The sequence below is a fragment of the Polyodon spathula genome, chromosome 2 (assembly GCF_017654505.1).
Source record: "Polyodon spathula isolate WHYD16114869_AA chromosome 2, ASM1765450v1, whole genome shotgun sequence".
In the NCBI taxonomy this organism is placed as follows: Eukaryota; Metazoa; Chordata; class Actinopteri; order Acipenseriformes; family Polyodontidae; genus Polyodon; species Polyodon spathula.
Window position 1 is genome coordinate 70,707,771 of NC_054535.1, and position 17,236 is coordinate 70,725,006.

General features: G+C 39.9%; 1 protein-coding gene across 1 annotated transcript in view; it reads left to right on the forward strand.

Moving 5' to 3' along the window:
* The window catches only part of LOC121299814 (integrin alpha-1-like), a 68,073-nt gene that overhangs the window by 22,854 nt on the left and 27,983 nt on the right, over window positions 1-17,236 (forward strand). The window contains exons 6-8 of the mRNA XM_041227913.1: window positions 307-434; window positions 759-907; window positions 5,660-5,810. Coding sequence (XP_041083847.1) covers window positions 307-434; window positions 759-907; window positions 5,660-5,810 — 428 coding nt within the window. The remainder of the gene's footprint in view (window positions 1-306; window positions 435-758; window positions 908-5,659; window positions 5,811-17,236) is intronic.

Below are 17,236 nucleotides of genomic sequence, written 5' to 3' on the forward strand. Positions count from 1 at the left end.
TTTGTACACTAATATACGGTGTGAATTTTTACATTGGGCCCGTGTAAATTTTTTTTTTTAGCTAAATCGATCTAAAAAAAAATTTTTTTTTCTTCTTCAAAAAAGTACCTACATGGATTTTTACTGAAAAATACTCCACCGGTGGAACCCTCAATGTTACATGTAATGTGGGACTATATATATATATATATATATATATATATATATATATAATATATATATATATATGATATATATATTATATTCCTATCACTCTGCATAGTGTTTGGTTCACTGAATATGTATCTGTTCCCTTGCACATTGCAGAATGCAAGACTCAGCTTGATATAGTGATCGTTCTTGATGGCTCTAACAGCATCTATCCCTGGAGCAGTGTCATCAAATTCTTAGTAAAGCTGCTGAAAAGTATCGATATTGGTCCCAACCAATCACAGGTAAGTTTATGTGCACTATTTAATAAGTTAATATAAGGAAGCATTTTAGTTTAGATGACTGTTAGACCAAGCTAACTTGTTTTGGCCCTTGTTAGGGCATATGATGGCTTCCCATACATTTAACTTGGCTTTTTTTCTGAGTGATATTTAAAGTGTACAGATACTTCTAGGAAGACATTACATCATCTAGTCATGACAATAACCACATCAAAGACAGACAGGAATGAACCGTTCGTATGACTTCCAGAGAAAGACCCAACATTCGTTTTGCAGTAAAGCATTTTGACAGTGACTCCTGTTCCTTGTTCAACGATCCTGGTCTAGGTTGGAATTGTGCAGTATGGGAAGGATGTGGGCCATGTTTTCAACCTGAGCCAGTTCAATAATACTGTGGACATAGTGGCTGCAGCAAACAAGATTCCTCAGAGAGGAGGGGATAACACCATGACAGCTCTGGGGATTGACACAGCTAGGTAAGGGTCTGTTCATAAAAAGACAAGGTTATATTACAGGACAATGTAAAAAAATATATATATATTCAAATGGAAATCCCCAGTTTGATCTGATTTACAATATAGAATCAGTTTCTGGGACTTAAAACATTTAACAGTACTGCAATAAATGACTCTTAGGGCCTGAGTACTTCAAACAAAATGAAAACCATGCTGCAGCTATCAGGAGTTGCCAACCCTACATGTGCCGACTGTTTTCAATTAGCAACCTTCTGATTTATTTGAAGTAATTCATGCTGTGCTTTCAAACAGCTAGTCTCTGCAAAGTGCTGGAACTTTAAAAGTGCTCTATGCCTCTATAAGGAGTTTAATAGTAATTTACCCTTATGTTTTCAATCTGAAATGACTTGCTGTATGATTACAAAGAATCTCCACGAGTGCCTCAGGAAATGGAAAAGCTCTACACTCTAAAGGATATTTTCCGGTTATGGTTGTGAGGTCCAACATCTTTTTATAAAAGCAAGCTCTACTTTTTTATATCGGATGACTGGAGTAGAGGCTTGTTTTTTCTTTCATACTTTACTGGTTGCCTAATTAACACTGGATCATGTGTTATTATTACAGGGCAGACAAAGTTAGTATAGAATGTCTATAAATATTAACAGTAACAATATTCCACCAGCAGTACACAGAAATGTGTACTGCACGGGGTAAAAAATAACGGGCTTGCAGACCTAAACAATAAACAATAAACAATAAGTATTCGTCCCACAATAACACACACATGGTCACAGGTCCTGCGTGAGTGCAGTAGTGCTCGTGGTGGGTGATAGAGCTTATTTTGTTCCAGAAGTGTAGTGCTGTTCCGGCTTAGTGCTGGCCCTTGGCAACAGCTCAGGAATCGTGTTAGCCGTCTAGTGATTTACAAACAAGACGAATTACACACAGACAAACAAACAGAAGGCACTCACAATACTGTTTCACTGGTTATGGGATCTCTCACAGTCCTTCTCAGTTTAATAACACAAAACCAATGCGAAGGGACAGATCATGATTCTCCGTCCCCTTTTATGCTGTCACACATGACCCCTTGATAAACGAGTGCATCCGCCTCTCTAATCTGCGACTGCCAAGTCATTTCCCTTCCGGTCAATGTGTTATTGCAACAGAGTCTCGCCCCCTTCCTAGCTGGCTGACTTCCCTTGAACTCTGGAAAAAAACTGTCAGGCCAGCCTGTCCAGGGAACTCTGTTCTCACTGTTTAGCAACACTACTGGCTACACAACAGGCATTTCACTTGTAACTAACTTGACTTTGGGTTTCTTTCTTAGACATACATTCAGTTTTGATGTGAATAAGACTAATTTATGAGTTTCCTGTTTTAAATTCTAGAAGTAATAGGGTACAGCTGCTGTAGGTCACAAGGGAAGTTTATTACCCATTAAAGTTGTATTGGAATGGAATGGATACAACTTTTTATGACTGTTTTTAAGTATGAACAAATGCCCCAATTAAAATAAATAGTATGCATACAGGGATCTAGGTCTTTCCTCACCAAATGTTTTGTTTTGAAGAAATTAATTCCCACTTTGAAAACTAAAAACTTCGCTGCACGGCGTAGCTTTAAGGTATCTAAAATAAAATGATTGTTAATACAATACCTAAAAAAAGATGAGATCTTCTAACATTAAGAACTTAAGATTCAGCCTGGCTCCTAGTAGCTGATTGACCTCAAAACTTTGTCAAGCTGGGCCAAGTCAAGTGATTCAGCTTCAACAACATGACTAGGAAATTGTTCAATTATAGGAGTAACCACATTCTCACATGTTTTGGCAGGGACAGTAATTAATCCAATCCCTGCCAACCACAACCAAAACACACACAAACACCCATACTATTTACAGGCAGTGTCTTGCTCTGCCACAATACCACTGAGTACATTGTCCCAGCTAGAGGTTGCCCTCTTACAAATTATCTCTGCTTCCCTCCGTTTTAACCAGTTTTGTGTCCACTTGCATGTACTTCCTTGCACATACAAATGGACACATAACTGATTGTTGCTATGGTTGTTAATATGGTTTAAGATTATACAGTCTTTTAATGTTGCACAAATAAGCGTACATTGTAGAAGCTTGCTGAAGTTCAAGCAGGATTGAGCAGACTAACTCTTTTTATTACTGATGGTATGATCCTGACTAACACTCTATGATGTCCAGCAGAGGTTTCCTCCCATGGTGGTGGTTGTTCCACTCCACTCAGCAGTAAGATGTAGATAAAATAAGTATACAGTGCATGCAAGTATACTTTTCTACCACTGTCATAGCGTACTTGTGTAATAAATCTAATATTTCTAGTTGGGTCATGGCATATCCTCAGTGTAAATGTACATGTCCTTTCTTATTCCTACTCACCGTTATCTCTTGCCATGTTTGTTTCTACTCACAGACCTCTTTACCTCGCTTCAACATACTCACACCTACACAAGGTTAATGTCCATTTATTCTTTAACAGTTTGATTAACCTCTCACGAACAAACAAGACTTTTATAAAATGAATGAATCAACCATTCCAAACCTTACTGATCCAGATGAGTCCAATGATGACCTGGAATAAGTTTTTGTTTTCCAAACCCCAAACACATTCCCATCACTCTGCAAAAAAGAGAATCCTGTTTACCTGTCATGTACTAATGAGCGAGGGGTGAAAAGTGTACTTTTAATCAGGTGACTACAATTAAGTTACCGCTCCCTTTGGTTGTGCACAATAGCTTAATACCCAACAATAGAATATGCCATTCTGCCTGGAAACCCAACACATGGTTCCCATCATGGAAAAATAGTGTTGTTAACACTAGAACCGCCACGGTTATGCTCATGCCTAAAACCGCCGCCAGCAGTCATTGTGACGGTTACATTTTAAACAAAATTCATATTAAAATGAAAGACAAGCTATCGGATACTTCAAAAGTTTTATTCAAGCACATCATATCAAACATCAGCACAGCAGAAACACTGTATTTAAATGAACAATTAAACATAAAAGGTTTATTGTTTAACTTATAACATATAAAGCACTACTTCAGAAAATGAAAAACTATAATAAAATAAACATTTCAAAAGAAACTAGTGTGTAACAGGTGTAAACAGGTATATGTACATACAAAACTGTAAAAACTATTGTAAAATGTAAAAAAAAAAATTTTTTAATTTAAAACAAAAATAACATGTTTTCTCTTGCATGTGTCACTCGGTGCAGCACTGAATCCAGGTTGAGCTGCAGCACTGTTGCCGCTTTGTAGTTTTCTGATCAAAATGTTTCTGCTGAAGTACTGTGGCATCAAGATGAAATCTCTCCTACTGATTTTTTCTCCGGTGCATTCCTTGTACAAAACAAAGGAATTGATGGCTGCCAGGTCCAGTAGAGAGGTAACAACGACTCTATATAATTTTGTAGGTTATATTCAAAATAAAAACATGTATTGTAAAAGACAGACAAAATGACTGCATTGGTGCTTCTTGGTGAGCAGGATTATTTAGGAAAAGTCAAGAACCGACAACCGCATAACTTTCAGACACACAAAGTAATTTAAATGTGAAAGATTCAAACCATCAAAATAACTGCTGTGGCAATTCTAGTGTTAAAGTAAATGGCACAGTCTTGGAATGTTTTTCCACAAAGACTTGTTTACATACCAGAATACTGTAGGAAAGTAACAATATTAAACAAAATGCCTTACCTTAAATGTTTCATCTTGATGATTTTAAAAGCTACATTGTTTGTTACAATGGGCCCGATTATAAACTACCCAATCCCTGCATGTTGTGCTGTTGCCCTATTGCAGCACTGTAGCCTGCTTACCCTGATAGCAGACATGTAAACTTCAAGACATTTCTACGCTGCTGTGCCTTTTAAATTCACTTAAATCATGACTTTACTTCAGCAATGTGTTTATGTAGCAGCCATTTCTAAAGAGTAGAAGGGTGATTGACTCTTTTTAAGACCTCTGTTCAGATCAAACTGAATTCCCTAATCAGAGTGTTTGTGCTAGCAGTTACAATACATGCTGAGGGTTTGCAAAATTCCATCCATTTACACCAATTATGCCTGACATTCTGCACAGCAGTCAGCAGAGAATGTGTCTCACAGCTTATTGCTGCAAGGCAACAGTAAACACAGCTGATTATGGCTGCCGGGGGAGATTAAAGTAAGAAGATAAACCTCAAGCCAAACATTTTTGTTAAACTGGTACAGGGTGATTTGGACAGTGATTAAAATCTAGTGATGCGTTCTCTGCCTTTTCTAACCCTTATATGGTACTGTAAGTCAGTGTTGTCTTGCCATAATTTCTATTATAGATGAGCTCCTCTGTTTAAACCCGGATATGAGACTTGTGTCTGTGTTGCTCCTCCTGTATGAAAGCATCAGATACTTTAGATTTTACCTCTTTGAGTGCACTTTCCCACTAGATCAAAATGACTATTCATATTTTTACACACAGTGGAGTTTATTAACATTTTTGTTGACGATGGCGTGTGGTTTGTAGTTTACTTTGACACGGGGACTATTATGGGATTCAGTCACTCCTTGTGAGGTGAAGCCTTGAATCAATTTCACACCACATAACATAGGTAGCAATTAAACGCATCCCTTGCTGTAACCTTTATTTATTTATTTATTTTTTAATTAACATGTCAGACACAACTTACAACATAAAGTTCAAAACTGTTTCCTATCATTACTGCCTTAACCCGCCCACACTCTTTCTCCATCTCAGAACCGAAGCATTCACAGAAGCCAGAGGTGCTCGCCGAGGAGTTAAGAAAGTGATGGTGATAGTAACTGATGGAGAATCACATGACAGCTTCAAGCTGGGGAAAGTCATTGAAGACTGTGAGGAGGAGGGAATTCAGAGATTTTCAATAGCAGTACGTAACAGCATTCCATCACAGTAACTCATTAGCAACATATTATTATTATTATTATTAACCCTAAATCTTTCTTTTTTCCAACAAAAACAGATCAGTCAGTTATTTTTGTGTTGCTGGTAAAATAGTCTTAGTCTAATCAAACCATGTGTAAAACATACCATTATTATTTAAAAATGTTTGTTTTCCATTTTGAGTTGCCATGGGGTATGTTAAAGGTAATTCTGCAGGTGTTAACATGAGCATGTCTGCTGTACTTTAGAGAGTGACATTAGGACGAGATTCCCATGGTACAGGAATACATTTCTCTTTATGTTTGCGGGAAAGGATGGAAACGGAAATGAAACTGGCGAAAATGGGTGGGACTGAGAATAAAGAGTTTTAAATCTCATGGGAATGGATGGGAGCTGCAGTGATGGCTGAGTAAACAGGTGGGAGTAACCAGGTAGGAGACTGAAAGCTGTGGGAAGAGCTGTACCAAACTTTAGTTTGTCAGAGGATCAGGGTTGGGCAAAATGTATTTTCAATAGACAATAGAATTTGAAATTATAAAATACATTTAATATATATATATATATATATATATATATATATATATATATATATATATATATATATATATATATATATATAAAATCGATATTTTAGAAAATAAGGCCTGAACCTGAACATTTTGGAATGCTTTTGAATGGTTGTTATAAGTATAACCCTTCAAAGTTGCTCTTTAGGAAATATGTGGGGTTTTTAGCATTTTCAACACCAGAAAGTTTTAGAACTTTATTTTTTTTTTTTGTAGGGGGAATAATTCTATAGCAAGCAAAAACCTTTGACTATTCAAACAGTATTTATTTATTGTCTAACATTAGTGTAGTTTTCAATACACATTGATGTACTAGACCGATGTGTGGCACTGTATAGTTCTCTATCAGTTCTCCTTCAGCAAAACAAGTTTCTGGAAAACGGTCGTCCGACAGCCTATTTTTTGGGGGCTGAAAATCAAGCCAGCAAAAGAGAACAGACGCTCAACAGGAGCAGAGGAAGGAAGAATGGTATTAAAGTATATAAACAGCATCTTCATGAAAGGGTATTGCTCTAAAGATGCCACATCCTTCCTTGGGTCTTCAAGAAAATGAAGGATCTCCAGCTCAGCTTTGTTGCTTGTTGTTGAATGAGTACTTATCTGGGAAACATCTTTGCTATCCATAAAAACAAAGAAGTGATCTTCTTTCTCTTCAAGGAGTCTCCCACTAGAAGATTCTGATACAAGACCCAGCTCTTCAGCAGCCTGAAGCATTGATTGATGGAATCTTCTGGTGTCTCCAGAAAGACAGTGTGGCAGCCAGCACATCACTGCTGATGTAAAGTTACTCAGGAAATATATTTTCGATACTGCCCAACTATGCAGACGAGCTACAAGAACTTGAATACAAGAATATTAAACCAATCAATATGAGATGTTGTAAAATTGAACTAATCAAATTCTTACTCAGACTTCTGGGCAGGGTTCTCGCCAGCGCTGTTGAACGTAACGGGCCGCTACGTTGATACCTGGAAAAATGATGCTATGTTCAGGCCACTACGCTGTGTTTTCAGTTTGAGTAACTTAACATTTTTTAGCCACACTGGAAAAACTTTAGCCACTTAACAATACTATAAACATATAAACATAGAAGTGGATTTTATCTGAAAACATGCAGATAATTGCCATATAATGCCAGACCCTACCATTTACAATACACATAAATATTATATTTAATTTCCACTATAACTAATTCCCATTTCATAAATGCCAAACTTAGTCCCACGAGAAAAAAAAAAAAACATTACAGATTTCCTAAATTTTGAATAGGTTTGCAGAGATATTCATGTACTATGTAATCCTTTACAATATTTTGACTGTGACTCATTTTTCTTTCCACTACAGAACGGTAAAGCAAAATTGTTGTATGTTAATATTAACGCCTCCATGACCAACCGCAACTCAAGTTACACAAGATTGTACTAATGTGAGTAATAATATTAGTAGGATTGTACAGCCACTACTGTGTTTTTTTTTTTTTTTTACCGTGTTCACAATTACGCATGGAGAGAGAGAGAGAGAGAGAGAGAGAGAGAGAGAGAGAGAGAGAGAGACTTGACTTTTAAGGGTCCTTTATTGAAAACATTTTGAAAAAACAAATAAAATAATTAACAAATCACAGTAACATCCTTTTTTTTTTTTTTTTTTTTAAAAGACAAACAAGGTTATATATAAAACAGATCTAAAATATATATATATATATATATATATATATATATATATATATATATATATATATATATATATATTCCCCCAATTAAATAAATCTGTATATACATGCACATCCAGATTATTTCACACAAAAAACTGTAGCTCTCCCTCCTCCCCCAGCACACACAATCCCTCATTCACACACCAACGCTGCTGAAAACTCTGTAAGTCATGGACTAAAGAAAAATAAACAAAATCAATTTGAATCCTTGTTTTCAACAACAATTTCAACATTAACTCAGCGTTATAAATTCCCGACCCCTGCAGCTTGTTTTTCCTGGTTTTCCAGATCGCTAATTTTCCTTGCCCAAATATAAAATTAATTAAAGCACTTTTAAATCGTGTCTTGTGACTGTAAGGAAAATTAAAAATGAATAATTCTTTAGTAAAAATCACATTTAAAGAAATTAGCAATTCAGCAATAGCATTAAACAAGGGGTCCAGCCTTCTGCAGTAAAAAGATGAAACAGTGTTTCTTCCTCTCCACAAAAAGCACAGTCTTTACTAACCGCAGGGTCAATACGGTGGACGTGGCGCCCAGTGGCTATGATGCCATGAAGAATGCGCCACTGTAGATCTCCTGAACGCTTAGGTAAAGGCGGTTTATATAAAGACCTCCAGGCCGGAGCAGTACTACCTACACAATCCACATGAGCTCTCCACCTGGTATCAGGCAGTGTCTTTAGCGCATTTACACGGCACACCTTAACACAGAGTCTGTACAGCTCCTTTTTTCCAGAAGAGTGTGCAGGAAGCTGTTGCAGCCTCTCAATACTGTACAGACCTTCCCCAAGGTTTTCAGGAACAGCAGGGGACACTAAAAAGGAAGGGCAAGTCAACTCTTGCTCATCATTGCCTCCCAGAGCCTGGTTCAACATCTCTGTAACCCTAGGGGAAAAAGAGTCTCTGAGCTTTTTCAAAAGATTCTCTAGTACTCTGAGTGAGTGAATTCCCAGATGTTTGGCCAGGCTTTCCACCTCTGTCCACCTCCCAATGCTCACCTGCAGTAAATCTTTTAGTTTTGTAATGCCCCCTTTTGCAAAACTAGAGCACAACGCCCCAGATTGGAAACCATCTGCAGGGAACAAGGAGTTAAAAAATAAAGGCTCTTCTAGCAATGCTCCTACGGTCAAATAATCCTCCAGTCTCTCCACCTTCACCATTCGCCAGGCATTGAGCATGTTCTTATAGAAGTCTGGGAGTTCATTGGTGTCTAGCTGAGATAGATTTATTAAAAACAATTGCCAATCCCAGCCCAGTTCCCTCACTCTGTGCAGGAAAGAGAAGGCGATGTTTCTCCAGCTTAGCTCAGGTAAAAACAACAAACGCTGCACTGCTTGCAACCGGAAAGTAGCCACACGACTGCGTACATCCACTAACCCCTGACCCCCTTCACTAGGGGGCAGGTACAAGACAGCTGGCTTTAGCCAATGATGGCCACTCCAAAAAAACTCCAGTAGTACTCTTTGTATGTCATTTATCAGCCCTGGGGGAGGATCCAGGCACACCAGCCTGTGCCACAGCATGGAGGCCACCAGATTGTTGATCACAAGAACTCTTCCCTTGTATGACAACTGAGGTATCAGCCACCGCCAACACTGCAGCCTTCCCTTAACCTTTTCTGCTAAATCCTCCCAGTTCTTGAATTCATACTGTCGTTCTCCCAAATAGACTCCCAGAACTTTGATCCCAATCCCCCCCCAGCGCAATGGCTGAGGTAGCGTCGGGGGGCCGGCTCCACGCCACTCCCCTGACAGGAATGTGCTGCACTTGCCCCAGTTCACCTTGGCCGATGAGGCTTTCTGAAAAATGTCCAAACTGTCTTTCAGTGCTGACACATCAGCATGACTGGTGATAAAGACATTAACGTCATCAGCATAGGCAGACAGTTTCACAGGAGGAGCATTAGGTGTAACAGGTATTCTCAGACCAGCCAGCTTTCTCCTAAGATGACAAAGCAGAGGTTCAATAGAGAGGGCATATAACATGCCTGATAGGGAACATCCCTGGCGAATCCCTCTGTACACCGAAAACGGACAGCTCAAGCTATTATTAATTTTCAAAACACCAAAAACATTTTTATACAACAGGGAAATAAAAGAAATGAAATTAGGACCAAAACCAAAAGATTGTAATGTTTTAACAAGATATTTGTGATCCACCCTATCAAATGCTTTTTCTTGATCTAGAGAAATAATCCCCAAATCAAGATTAAAAAGATTACTAGCAGTTAAAAAGCCTCGGATTAGAAAGATATTATCAAATATTGCCCTTCCAGGAATGCAATATGACTGGTCTTTATGAACCACGGTGTGAATACATTCCCTCAGTCTATTGGCCAAGGCTTTTGAAAATATTTTATAATCCGAACATAAAAGTGAGACGGGGCGCCAATTCTTTAGTTCTTTTAGATCTCCTTTTTTTGGCAACAGTGTAATCACAGCCCGACGACAGCTCAGAGGCAGCTCTCCTTCTCTAATGCACTCTTGCAGAACCCGGAAAAGGTCTTCCCCAATCACTGGCCAGAGCTTTTTATAAAACTCTGCCTGAAGGCCATCAATCCCAGGGGCTTTTCCTGGTGACATCTGAGTGACTGCCTCCGTCAGCTCCTGCATTGTCAAACAGGCTTCTAGGGGGCGCTGTTCTTCTTGAGACAATTTGGGCAGGTCCTGGTGCAGTAAAGCGATTTGCTCCTCATCACAGGGCTCGGCACTAAACAGCTGGGTGTAGAAAAGCACAGCTGCTCTATTAATATCTTCTTTACTGTGCACCTCCTTCCCGCAGGGCAGACGCACACAAAACAGCTGCTTACTCTCCACCACCTTCTTCTCTAAGTTGAAAAAGAATTTGGTGGGTGCATCCATGTCCTTTAGCTGTGTGAAACGAGAGTGGATGAGGGACCCCTTCACTCTTTCCTCCAGTAGGCTGCTCAGAGTTTCTCTTTTCTCTCTCAGAGACTGGAAGATGTTTTCATCACTATCGAGAGTAATTTTTGTTTCTATTCTCAATATCTCTCTCTCAAGCTCTTCAACTGTCTGGTTCAAAACCCTGGTTGTATTTAAAGTATATTGCTGACAGAAAATTTTAATTTGTATTTTTCCAATGTCCCACCACTGTTGTATACTACTATATTTCATACTCTGCTGCCTCCAGGAGACCCAAAATGCTTTAAAAAGATCTAAAAACTGTTTGTCTTCCAATAATTTAGTATTAAAATGCCAGTATGACTTTGAGGGAGCAGCAGAAGGCAGGCAAATAGTAAGTAACACACAGTGGTGATCAGACAGCATAGTGGGAATGATATTGCTCTTAAAAATCTGATTAAGATTTTGTTTAGTGCAGTACAATCTATCTAATCGCGCTTTTGATATCTGATTATTATTATTGATTTTAACCCAAGTGTACTGCTTTACTCTGGGATATAAATTCCTCCAGACATCAACCAGGCTTTGAACTTTTAAAACAGAAGACAATTCTTTTGAAGACTGGGGATGTGGCTCTTCATGATTCCTATCCATGATAAAATGTTCTGTACAATTAAAATCACCCCCCACTAAAATCATATGTGCAGGATTACAATTAGATAAAACCTGATTTAATTTTTTAAAAAATAAAACTTTTTCCCTGCCCTCATTTGGTGCATATAAATTGATAAAAACAATCTCAGTGCCTTTAAAAACCGTTTCTATTTTTAAAAGGCGCCCTTGGATTTCCTCACTAACTGATAAAATATCTATTTGCAGCCCTGGGGAGAACAGCACAGCTACTCCAGCACTGACATTAGAACCGTGACTAAAGATGCCCCGCCCCTTCCATTCGCTCAGCCACTCACTCTCATTCATACTGTCTGTATGCGTTTCCTGTAAAAACATCACATTCACTCTCTTCTGTGTGATAAAATGAAATAAACGTGCTCTTTTATCAACACTTCTACAACCATTTACATTAAAAGTAGCTATTTGAATTTGTTCCATAGGAAATAAAGAAAGCAAAAACAAACTACTAAAAACTATATTATAATGTCTTATTAAATAATCCATTAATATGTCTTCGGTTTGTTATCATTCAATAATTTCCTTGCAGAGACTATTCCTTTTTTTAAACGATACCGTTTCTTTTGGTCTAGCTCCTCTAACGTAGCTTTTCTCATGGCTATTTTTGCAGAGTAGATAAACAGCTGGATATTAGGAAAGAACTGTGTTAAATCAGTTCCCCTTTTCCCTTTGGTTTTATCTAAAAACGCTGATATTGTATCAACTGGATATAGTTTACTCTTACCAGACGGGTTGGGCAGAGCCTCATCGAGCAGCACCGAGGAGTCAGAGAGCTCTCCTCCATCATCCATCTCCGATATCACCGACTCCTCTTCGGATTCTTCAGCGTCATCCACAGCTACACAGCTGTTGCTGTATCCGGCAACAGGTCCTCTGATCTGGAGGCTGTCTCAGCGCTGGACTGAACTGCAGCGCTGCTGTTCCCCTTCTCCCTTGAACGCGGGGTTATCGCAGGTTATTCCAGCTTTACCTTGATCTCCTGTCCCAGAGCTCTGAGCTGCAGCAGCCCCGCTGCCCTGAGAGAGCGTCTCAGAGTCCCAGACAGACTGCCCTTCTTCAGCTACCTTTCCTGGGGTGGCCACACGTCTTTTCCTCTTTTTTTCAACCAGTTGAAAACCTGCGTCATCTGGGGTATTCACTGTTTCAACCCTTGTTTCTTTATTGTTTTCTTTGACCTCCGCACCGATCCCCCGCTTCAGTCGAGGCGCCGGCTCGGGTCTCACTGTCTGCACTGGCGGCTGCATTTGCTGCTCATCCCCCGGTGCTGTCTCAGAGACTCCGTCCTCCCCACTTGCTGGTTCTTTTGCCTTATTGTACTCATTATTATTATTTTTTTGAGGGCAAGCCCTTCTAAGGTGTCCTTGTCCTCCACAATGAAAACATTTCATTGATTCTGTGCTGGCAAATATAACATAATTACTACCGTCAATATTGAAAGTCCACGCAACTTCAATAGACGAGTTGGGGTCATTCAATAATACAAAAACTTGTCTCCTAAAAGACATGACATGCTTAACATCTGGGTTTTTACAACCGAGTAAAATAGGTTTAATTGGGGACATTATTTTACCATATCTTAGTAGCTCATTAATAATCAACTCATCTTTAATGAAAGGCGGGACATTTGAAAGGATAACTTTAGTGACAGGGGAAGCTAAAGGTAAAACGCTGACAAAACTTTCTTTGATATACAAACCTTCTTCAACAATCCTGTTCACTAACAGTTCACTACTAAGAAAAACAACGATGGCTTTATTCATTCTTGCAGCAGAGTTTATATTTCCATACCCTATTTTCTCCCCGACAGCTAACAAACACTCCTCCACTGTGACTGAACTGTCTGGAATACATTTAAAGCCATGCCTACGGGTCAGCGACCCAAAACTTCCCGATTTGGAACCCATGACGGCTCCAAATCAGGAAGGAAAAAATAAATAAATAAATAAATAAATAAATAAAAAAGCTAAACGTGTACAAAATGAATATAACTTCAGTAAAAGTTTTACTCACGCACAGTACACACCACTCGCTCTACACAAGCCCCTCCCACGATCCCACAGTCCTCAGAGAGAGAGAGAGAGAGAGAGAGAGAGAGAATCAAATAGAGAATCAACTTACTCACCTATTGGAGGTACTGCCACACTGATCTGTTGTCCGCTTTTTTGGCATCTACTCCAGTTCTCCACAACGTAGAAAGACGATGGCCTGCCTTAAACCATGACCTCACAAAGGGCCTTGGGTTGAACTGCTCAAGCGAGGGTATGTTGATGTCCAGAGAAAGGAGCACACTTAAGCTTTGTTCCCTTAATAGATTTCGGGCCTTGTTGTCAATAGCACTGAAAGCAGAGAAGCCTCTCTCACATTCTGCTGATGTGGGAAGGAATGTTTTACGTGCAACGATGAGCTTCTTCAGTGTTTCTCCACCATCATTCCCCTGCAATTTCCAGTCGCGGTATTCATCAACGGCTTCTCTTGGTGGCACACCGAGCAGCTTGGCCAGGTTACGAACCTCTTGCTCTCCAAATAACACCAAGTCGCTGCGTGCATCTGGACAGTAGCATTTGTTGAGTGGTCTGAGCATTTCCACTAACTCCGAATCAGGTAGGAGTTTTGACAGGTTGTCAATTACTGCTTGGTGGAAATTTTCCCCCTACCATCCATCAGTTCAACATCTTTAAATGTGCCAGGTGAGATGTGTTGTTCAGCTGTTTGGGTAGATTTTCCACCTTTATCTTTCATGGCCTGTAACACTTCTATAGTTTGCATTATCTGGCGGCTTGACTCTGTCAAGGTAATGTTCCTCCTGTAGCTTTTGGGAGAGGGCCTGGAGCTCCCGCAGGACATCCTTCATGAAGGCCAGGTCACCTACAAAGCCTTTGCTTGCCAGCAGCTTGTGCAGTCCAGCGTGTTGCCTCCTGTCAGCTTCGGAGCAGGCTGGGTCTTCGATGTTTCGCTAATGCTGGGAAGTCATGCCACACTACTAAGACTGTCTTGTAATTACTAGCCACCCAGCGAATGGTGAACACCTGGCCAATTTTAAGGAGTGTCATGCTCAGTTCCTCTGCTGCGCCTCTCAGCAACCTTGCGCTCTTTGGGGACTGGTGGTAGATGGCATAGAGCTTCGAAATGAAAAACTCAAAGCGATGCATCCCATCACGGTCTTCAGGAAGTCGTGCACGGACAGCTCAAGATGATGGTGTACTGCTTGAACAGTGGTGAAGTCGCTCTTGAGCCTGGTAATTAATCCTGTTACTCTCCCAGTGAGGACAGAGGCCCCATCAGTTGTGATACCAATTAGATGTGTTTTCAGCCACTCATCATCCAAACCAACATTTAGTAGGCTTTCTCTCAATGAGCCATAGATAGATGCAGCATCAGTACCACGTTTCAGTTCTACCAAGTCCAAAAACACATTTTCCATGTCACCATTACCACTAATATCACACCTGAGATAGATGATCAGGTAACTAATTCCATGTATTGTACTTTCGTCTATACAGATGCTGATTTGAGAGTTCACCTCTTTAACCTTGGAAATCAAGTTGCGTTTCATTTCATCAGCTATGTGAACTGCAATGGTAGCACATGAGTGGTTGTTCCTATGTACCCGCCCCATTTTTGTGCCATTCTGTTCTTGCAATGTAATCAAGCTGCTCATTTTCGTGAAAGGCAGTCGTTCTTTAGCTATGCAGTAGGCTATGCGAAGTGATGCTTCAGATTCCTCAAACAGATGTGAGCTGGCCTCTGTAACATGTTCGGAAGCACATCTTTTTTTTTCTCCCTGCCATTTCTTGTGCCTGTTTATGAGCGAAACTATCCCTGTGTTTATATATCTTCTTTCTCATGTGTTTTTCCACTACTCATGGTGCCCTTTACTGATTAACGATTTTGCCTCCTTGTAAACCTTGCAACCTACTCTTCCTTCTTTGATGTACAGCCATGGGCTGCGCTCCTTCCATTCATTGCACTGACTAACTGTCCAAATTTTTGGAAGGTCCAGGTCCTCTTTTGCCCTGGCTGGCAATGTTCTTTAGTCGAGTTCATGCTAACGTTCTGCTGTCGTTAGCTTTAGCTGCTGCTGGTCATTTTCAGTCGGCTTCGAAATTTTTGTGAAACCTTTTCCTGTGTGTTTCCTTTTAGTTTTAGACATAGCTAGACCAACTAGCTACGTAGTTACTCTGGAATAAGATACTGTGTGTGTATATATACAGTGCCTTGCAAAAGTATTCAGAATCCTGACCAATTCTCTCATATTACTGAATTACAAAAGGTACACTGAAATTTTGTTCTGTTCGATATTTTATTTTAAAACACTGAAACTCAAAATCAATTATTGTAAGGTGACATTGGTTTTATGTTGGGAAATAAAAATAAAAAAAAATAAAAACTGAAATATCTTGCTTTCATAAGTATTCAACCCCCACACATAAATATTTGGTAGAGCCACCTTTCACTGCAATAACAGCTTTATGTCTTTTGGGGTAAGTATGTACCAGCTTTGCACACAGTGTCGGAGTGATTTTGGCCCATTCTTCTTGACAGATTTGTTCCAGGTTGTTCAGATTGGTTGGACGACGTTTGTGGACCGCAATTTTCAAATAGTGCCACAAATTCTCAATGCGATTGAGATCAGGACTTTGACTGGGCCACTGTAGGACATTCACCTTTTTGTTCTTGAGCCACTCCAATGTTGCTTTGGCCTTGTGCTTGGGATCATTGTCCTGCTGAAAGGTGAATTTCCTCCCAAGCTTCAGTTTTTTAGCTGACTGAAGCAGATTCTTCTGCAGTATTTTCCTGTATTTTGCTCCATCCATTCTTCCTTCAATTGTAAAAAGATGTCCAGTCCCTGATGATGAGAAGCATCCCCACAGCATGATGCTGCCACCACCATATTTCACTGTAGGGATGGTGTGTCTTGAGGCATGGGCAGTATTAGGTTTGCGCCATACATAGCGCTTTGAGTTTTGGCCAAAAACCTCTATCTTGGTCTCATCTGACCATAAAACCTTTTCCCACATCGCAGCTGGGTCACTCTCATGCTTTCTGGCAAACTCCAGACGTGCTTTCAGATGGTACTTTTTGAGTAACGGCTTCTTTCTTGCCACCCTCCCATGCAGGCCAGTATTATGCAGAGCTCTTGATATGGTTGACTGGTGCACCATTACTCCACTCCCAGCCATTGAACTCTATAGCTCCTTCAAAATGATTGTTGGCCTCTCTGTGGCTTCTCTCACGAGTCTCCTTCTTGTTTGAGCGCTGAGTTTTGAGGGATGGCCTTTTCTTGGCAGTGCCTGGGTGGTGTGATGCAGCTTCCACTTCCTGATTATTGCTCCAACTGTGCTCACTGGGATATCCAAACACTTGGATATTATTTTGTAACCTTTCCCTAATCTATGAATTTGTATTACTTTATCTCTAACTACTGTAGAATGCTCTTTGGTCTTCATTTTCCTTCAAATTCACAGCCTTACCAATGATCCTTCAAAAGTGGGGTTTTTATCCAGAAAATGTGACAGCAACTTTAATGGTTCACAGGTGGAGGCCAATGGTAAGGTAATTGTATCCTCTTAGGGCAATTTCTT